The sequence below is a fragment of the Caretta caretta genome, chromosome 1 (assembly GCF_965140235.1).
Source record: "Caretta caretta isolate rCarCar2 chromosome 1, rCarCar1.hap1, whole genome shotgun sequence".
Classification (NCBI taxonomy): Eukaryota; Metazoa; Chordata; order Testudines; family Cheloniidae; genus Caretta; species Caretta caretta.
Window position 1 is genome coordinate 52,756,003 of NC_134206.1, and position 7,187 is coordinate 52,763,189.

Here is a 7,187-nt window from a genome sequence, read left to right on the forward strand (position 1 = left end):
AGCTGCTCTGGGGGTCACCCCACAGTAAGACGGAGGCTGGAGAGAGCCAGAGTGTAAGCTAAGTGTGGCTGGCAGGTGGCAGCTGCACAGACACTAAAGGGGTGGCCTGCATGCTGGGAACTCCTTTAGCAGGGCATTGCGAGGCATCCGAGGTTGCAGGGCAGGTGTGACATACTCATCAGCGTGGGTTGTACCCGAAGTCCGGGTAGCCCTAGCAGGGCCTGGCGCCCCGTGCCACAGTTCTCTGGCACAACGCATGTGGGAGTGGGGCTGCCCCGCTTGGCACGCGCACGGACCTCCGCAGACAAGGCGTCTCCATTGTCAAATAACCACCCCAGCTACCCTGGGTGCTTAAGGGCTCCACAGGCCCCCACTCCTCATTTCATCTTGGGGGGGAGGGATAGCTCAGTAGTTTGAGCATTGGCCTGCTAAACCCAGGGTTGTGAGTTCAATCCTTGAGGGGGCCATTTAAGAATCTGGGGCAAAAATTGGGGATTGGGCCTGCTTTGAGCAGGGGGCTGGAGTAGGTGACCTCCTGCGGTCCCTTCCAACCCTGATATGCTATGATTCACGCCTCGCCTCTTCGCCCATGTCAGGTTTGCGCACGCGCAGTAAATTGCGTCTTGGGGTCGCGACAGAACGACCGCCGCGCACGCGGACCTGACGCCCTGGTGTGGCACTTCCCTAAGTGCCAAGTTAGTTTTCCACAATGCGCATGCGTGCTCACTCCACACTCCCCTCAACAGTTGCCGCCGTAAAGCGGGCCCAGTTGCGCGCCTGCCACTGCCCCCAAGGCGCATGCGTTCCCGGGCCCACACGCATGCGCAGTAGGCACCCGGGAGGTGGCTGGGGTACCCCCGCACGCGCGCTAGGTCTCAGTGCTGGCAGGCGGCGTGTTCGTTTGGTCGCCGGTCAGGCCCGCCGCGCCTGCGCAGTCACTGCTCTGTGGCGGCCGGTCCAGAGCCGCCCGGAGCGCCTGTCAGAGGCGCTGGCTGGGTGGGAGAGCGGGACGGAGGGTCTGGGCGGCGGCGGCAGCAGCAGGGCCCTGCGGGCCGGTCCCGCCGCCGCTTCCTCCTCGGCCCCGCAGCTGACGCTGCTGGTGATGCAGCCGTGCAGCGGCGACGAGGAGGCGGCGGGGGGCATCGTGCGGCATCAAGGCCCCGCGCAGGCCCCGGGGACCTCCGGCGGCCTCGTGTTCCTGTGCGAGCTGGGCCCCAGCGAGGGCGAAGGGGACGCGGCCGAGGAGGGCGAGCCGGCGGGCGGCGAGAGCACGGCCAGCCCGGAGGAGCTGGAGGACGAGGAGGCGGCGGCGGCCTCGGGCGGGGAGGCCCCCCCGGGGGGCGGGGGCTGCAAGAGCTGCACGTACCAGGGCTGCAGCGAGACCACCACGCAGGTGGCCAAGCAGCGCAAGCCCTGGATGTGCAAGCGCCACCGCAATAAGATGTACAAGGACAAGTACAAGCGCAAGAAGAGCGACCAGGCCCTGGGCGGCGGCGGGGCTGGGGCGCCCCCAGCGCAGGGCGGGGCTGCCACCCCGGGGCCCAGCGCGCGGGCCGAGGTGAGGGGTTTGTGCCCGGCTCACCGCTGTGCCACGCTGCCGCGGTATCAGGGCAGAGATGTGCGGAGGTGGGGGGGCAGCCGAGGCTACACATCAGCACCCCCCCCAACCCCCACCGCTGTGTGCAAGGGTGGCTTGCTGTGCAGCGACCAGTTAGCAACACACCGAATCACTTGAGCGAAGGGAGAGTTGCAGGTAATCAAGTTTTCGGCGGGCTCCCCCATTGGAGGGGGGAAACCTAGCCTGCCACTATGTGCTGCTGTTACAGGTGTCTGGGACCGCACCTCCCCCACTGTAGAGCCACATAACTCTCCTAGTTCTCTTCTCCACTAAGGTACAGATTCAGTGCAGAATGGCACTAGTTATTTACATCACCTGCCTAGCTTTTTGGCTGCCCCTACTCCCCACACAAAGTGAGTTCTTTCTAACCAGCCTGTCAGCCTGGTATGATTTCCTGTCCTGTCGAGTTCCAATTATCTAAGCATGTTTGTGGTGGTCCAGGTGGTTCCAATAATAGTAATTCTCCTGTACCAGAAGGAAATCCACACCCGTCTTATAGACTGAGGCCACCGTGCCAGGGAAAGCCTTGCAGAGAATAACTTTTTGGCCATCCGCTTTCCTGCTCCACCCTCCCTGCCCCTTGTCTGTTACACTTATGAAACCCTGTAAGCACGCTTAGTCCTTGTATAATACTTTAAACATTCAGAACTATATGGAGTCTCACAACATCTTCATAAACTGAAAAACAGAGGCACAGGGATCACACAGTAAATCAGTGGTGGAACTGGTATTAGCAGTTTTGGCTCTCAATCCCAAACTCTATACAATGTAGTCTCTGATAGTTGCCATAATTTTTATAAAGAGTTTTCAAGCAGATTTTGCGTTTTGTGCATGTATTGTATCTTGGAATAGTATTTGGAAGGGGGAAACCACATTTCTTCTACTGAGTTTCAAAAAATGGTGATGGAGGCGGTTTGTACTGAGGGGATGGTTTTGGAAGGGGCCGGATTTTCCTTTTCCACAACTACGTAGTGTCTACACTAGGCTTTGAAGATTAGTGAGACTCAAGATCGAATATCGATATATGCATCTAATAAAGGCTGAGTCTTTTGACATTTAAAAAGAGATTATATGCTTTCAAGCACTGTAGACAATCTTGTTCATCTAATAGGTCTCTTTCATTTTTTTTCTTTTTCTTCAACAGTGTTGAAGTAGCAGATGCTAGGATAGGTATTTGCCTGACCCCTTTCAGTTGGAAGAATAGTTAACAAACTTTACAGGGTGGGATGCCTCAGGCCAGAGAGAAACCAGTGTGAGGAATCTGCAGGATATTGTGAAGTTAGCATCTTATCTGTGCTAAAATGTGGATAGAACTGCTGCAGCTGTGAGTATAGCCTGACCTGGCCTCCAACCTCAGATTCTCTAGACACACATTACTTTCACGGAAATATGGTTAAAAAGTGTGGAGGGAACAATTGGACTGTTTCAAATTACTTAATTTTTGATCAAATAGATTAAAATTTTATTAGCTAGCAATGGTAACTTGGTTAGGAGTCTAATTTAGAAGTCTAATTCACCAGTTTTTGGAGTCGTGCTCACTGTGGCGAGTGGAGACTAGAAGCTGTATAGAGGGAAAGGAGAAAAACAGAACATTGTGTGGATTCTTTTCCTCTCTGGCACACCTTATTTCCTTCCACAGGTTAGGAAAGGGAAGCAGGCCCTTTTATTCTGAAATCTTTCCCCTGTAGAAATGAAAATGCATTGTAATGACTGAACATATAACATATGTCTTTCCTCTTGTATTTTGTGTCTCATGTCCAGGATTGCGTTGAAGGTTCAGTTTCTGTTACAAAACAAAGAACAGGGTCTATTGGAGATCGCCCAGCAAGACCTACTCTTTTAGAACAAGTATTGAATCAGAAAAGGCTGGTAAGTACCATGGCTTCACAAGGCTGAAGATAGTAGGGTTGCATTTTGAGAACCAATTTTTGAAAAATTCTGTTGCTCACTCCTTTTCATATAGAATATGTATTGAAACTTATTGGTGCCCCTCTGGAAACTTGGAAGTCAATAGATTGCTGTTGTGCATTACATAGTTATACAAACACGTTTTAAAAACTGAAATATCAGAGTAGACATGAACGATGCACATTTCAACATCTGCTCAGAACACAAATATGAATAATCATGAGTATATGAATCACAATTACATTAGCTGCACGTGGACATTTCTGTACTATTAGAGAAATATGCAGTTCTTTCTTTGGGCAGATATCATTCGTAATGTATATAGGATGTTTTAATCTGTTAACCTAACTTTGCTGTAAAGTCTCCAGTAAAACAGTAAGATGTGCACTTTAAATGGTTCCAGTGCAAGCATCAGTCATGGCAGTGTAAGAAATAAAGTTAGTAGAATTCTTAGACTCACTACCTCACTTACTATGATATTGTATACACCAGTGGTTCTCAACCTGGGGCCCAATCAGCACTGAGCTGCAGCCCATGTGACATCCTCAGGGCCGTACAGGTAATATTGGATGTGGCCCACAATGGTAAGTAGTTTGAGAACCACTAACACTAACATCTGTTTTACATTCTAGTCAACACAAGATCATTTTTGTGGCTCCTTTAACTGCCTTCCCTGAAGGTCACTTACATGGAGGAGAGAACGTAATATATTTGGTGGTTTTGGCTTTTATTGTGACTGTTTCTACTGTACCTTCACCATTGCTTTTAATCTCCTTCCATCAAAAGAGAATCAAACTGCTCATCTACTACCTTCATTAACAATGAAAAGCAGCATAACCTGCCCTGATTATTGTGCTGGAGGTCTCTTTAGCCACCTACATGCATGATTAAAATGGAGGACTCCAGGTCCCAGATATTGTGAAGATGAAAGTCTTTAAAGAAAAGACCTCAGAATCCTAGGTGTTTAGCAAAATAACCTTATTTTTGTCTCTCCTCTCCCAGTGATATACAATATATAGAAGAAGCACCTATTTAAAGTCTAGAAATAAACTTTGGAATAGTGTTCATGAAGAGGAAGTTATTTTCTCTAATTCTTTAAAGTAGCCTGCAGAAAAATTGGAGTCACAAAGCAACCCTTTGGCTGCTCTCTGAGTCTTGCTATTGTATTGCAGTTCTTTGGCTCCCTTGCCTGACTGACAGTACCTTCACAGCTCTTAGCTACACTTGACAAGGTCCTTTTAGTAATGGAAACTGAAAACACTTTTATGATTTCCCTAGAAATATAGCAACCAGATGATCTTGGGAAAAGTAAATATTTCTTTGAAAGGCCTTTGCGAAAGATTGAAGCTCTTTCATTCATGGTTCTGCCCACCAAACAGAAAAAGCAAGGCACAGGTCCTCCTTGAACTGTGTTGCTATCTTCTTCAGTGCTTTGCCCCTTTTTCTCATTCAGCAATATTTCTTTAGGAAAGATCCCTTTGTTTTTAATATAGCCCACCTGGGGCAAAGTATGTGGGAAGGAGGAGGACATGATCTCATAAACCATAAGGGTATTTTTAAATGGAATGTTATTGTATACATCTTGAAGTTTTCCAGAAAGCCAGTTCTTTTTCCAAGTGGCACAAGGATGAAAACATTTCCTAATACAGTAGATAATGTTTAGCACTTTTATGGCACCTTTTATTCAAGGATCTTAAATATTTTGGTGTCAATTTAAAATATCCTCTTTTCTTTCTTTAAGTCATTATTAAGAAGTCCGGAGGTGGTACAGTTTCTGCAGAAACAGCAGCAACTGCTAAGTCAACAGGCTTTGGAACAAAGGCAGCAACAATTTCCAGGAGCACCCGTGTAATGGGGACAAAGATCTGCAGCAGAATCTCTTGCTGAAGTGGTGGAGGGATATGTATCTGACATAAGTGAAAAAAGGCGTGTTAAATATTAAGATGGAAGACTAAAATTGTTGCTGCTGCATTATACCTGTATTGTTTTGTGGTTGCACTTTTGGGGTTCTGAGCTGCGTGGATGTCCACAAATTTGTGAGCAAATCAGGAGGAATCTGGTTCCCCATTCTGTTTCAGAAATGTAACTTATTCATAATTTTTTATATAAACGTCATTGTATCAGTAATCCTTACATAACTCCCTACCCCTAGCAAAGTCTTCCATTATAAACTAAACACTTTGCTATGTGAAAGATTTCATAGCTTCAGTGTAGTCACTCTTTGATGATAATCATTGAAGAAATAGAGGCAATTACTTTCTGTGGAAGTTGTGAAATAAAAAAAGTACTGACTTTGAGCCAGCCCAGTAAGATGACATAGTAGCATATTGCTCAGGGATCTAAGAGACTTGAAGGCATTAGATGCTGTTGCACTAACAGTTATAGACAAAATAATGCCATGCAGTAGCTGCACTAATGGCTAAGAGTGTAAGTCATTGGTTGATCCTGTTGGTCTGTGTCCATAATTCACAGGTCTAGCTGGATTGGAGTGTTTAACTGTTCTCTCTAAAAGAAGTGCTACAGGGCTGTAACCAGCGTAATGGGTAGTTTGAAGGAATTGATGTGGAAAATAGTCCCAGAATGAATAGAAAGGAGAAATTGCCATTTAAAGGAAGAACTAAAGTGCAAAAAAGAAAATAACCTAAGGTTTTTCTATTGTTTACATGACCTTCCACTATCCAGTGTTCATGAACTTTACAAAAAGTAATATTCAAAGAATTGGTGGTCAGTAGTGGTGGACCGTAGCTTGCTGAGTGATAAAGTGACCTCATGGATGAACCAGTTTAAGAATGATATTAATTATTATTAATTTGTCTTGGATTTGAAGACCGTGAGTGACTTTCATTCCTCTCTGTAAGTGAATAAAATGAAATATTTAGAGTTAAAGTTGTTGAATTTAGTTATAACATCTGTGTGCAAAGAGTAAAACTAAATCCATATCACTTGTTCCTTATCCGTAATCTTCCTCCTACAAAAACAAACCTTTTAAAAGAGCTAATACAAAAGAAATATAATCTAATCCACTCAGGTTTCTAGTTAATTAAAATTGTTCATTGTAACAACTGGTTTACCTGTTTAAGAATTGAAACATGATATCACAAAATAATGAATCCTGAGTTTTTCTTAGTATTAAAACTAATTTTCTAGTAGAGGGTTTTTAAGTAATAGTATAAGTACTTATTAAGCTGTGACTTTGGTACAAACTCTTAAGGTCCACTAATAAGTATCAATTCAATAATATTTCTGTTACTCTTGTATGGGTGTTGTGTAAGATGTATTTATTTACAGAAATTGTTCAGATAGGAATCTATTAAACAGCAATTGTGTGTCTGGAATTGTGCAGGTGGTTCTCATTTCAAACATGTTTTAAGAAATTTTGTATAAAAAATTTTGGACCAATAAGTGTTCTTTGAGCAACTTTTTTGTAAAAACTCGTGTTCCTTATATTTCTTATTTGAACGTATTGTACATTCATTTTTATATTCTGTCTCTGTAATTCAAATGGCTAGCTCTGGTTAGGTAGCCTTACACTGTGCTGCATTTCCAAACTGCTTGTGTTCAGAGAGAGACCACACATTTAAAAAGATAAAATCAGATAAAGTGTTTTCAGGGTGTAAATGGTTGTTATATGAAAAGAAAAAATAAATACTAATTTTATAGA

At 44.9% G+C, this 7,187-nt stretch overlaps 1 protein-coding gene across 1 annotated transcript; it reads left to right on the top strand.

Annotated features, from left to right (window-relative positions):
• Positions 1-805: 805 nt before the first annotated feature.
• RFXAP (regulatory factor X associated protein) lies at positions 806-7,187 on the top strand. Its single transcript, XM_048848234.2, has 3 exons — positions 806-1,558; positions 3,380-3,487; positions 5,268-7,187. The coding sequence occupies exons 1-3, from the start codon at positions 821-823 to the stop codon at positions 5,376-5,378; spliced, it is 957 nt and encodes a 318-aa protein (XP_048704191.2). The 5' UTR covers positions 806-820; the 3' UTR covers positions 5,379-7,187.

Excerpts from the sequence above, each read along its gene's own strand:
- RFXAP (XM_048848234.2), top strand. The coding sequence starts at position 821 with ATGCGCAGTAGGCACCCGGGAGGTGGCTGGGGTACCCCCGCACGCGCG. Across the intron at positions 1,559-3,379 it reads GGCCCAGCGCGCGGGCCGAG|GATTGCGTTGAAGGTTCAGT; the intron begins GTGAGGGGTTTG and ends TCTCATGTCCAG. Across the intron at positions 3,488-5,267 it reads TATTGAATCAGAAAAGGCTG|TCATTATTAAGAAGTCCGGA; the intron begins GTAAGTACCATG and ends TCTTTCTTTAAG.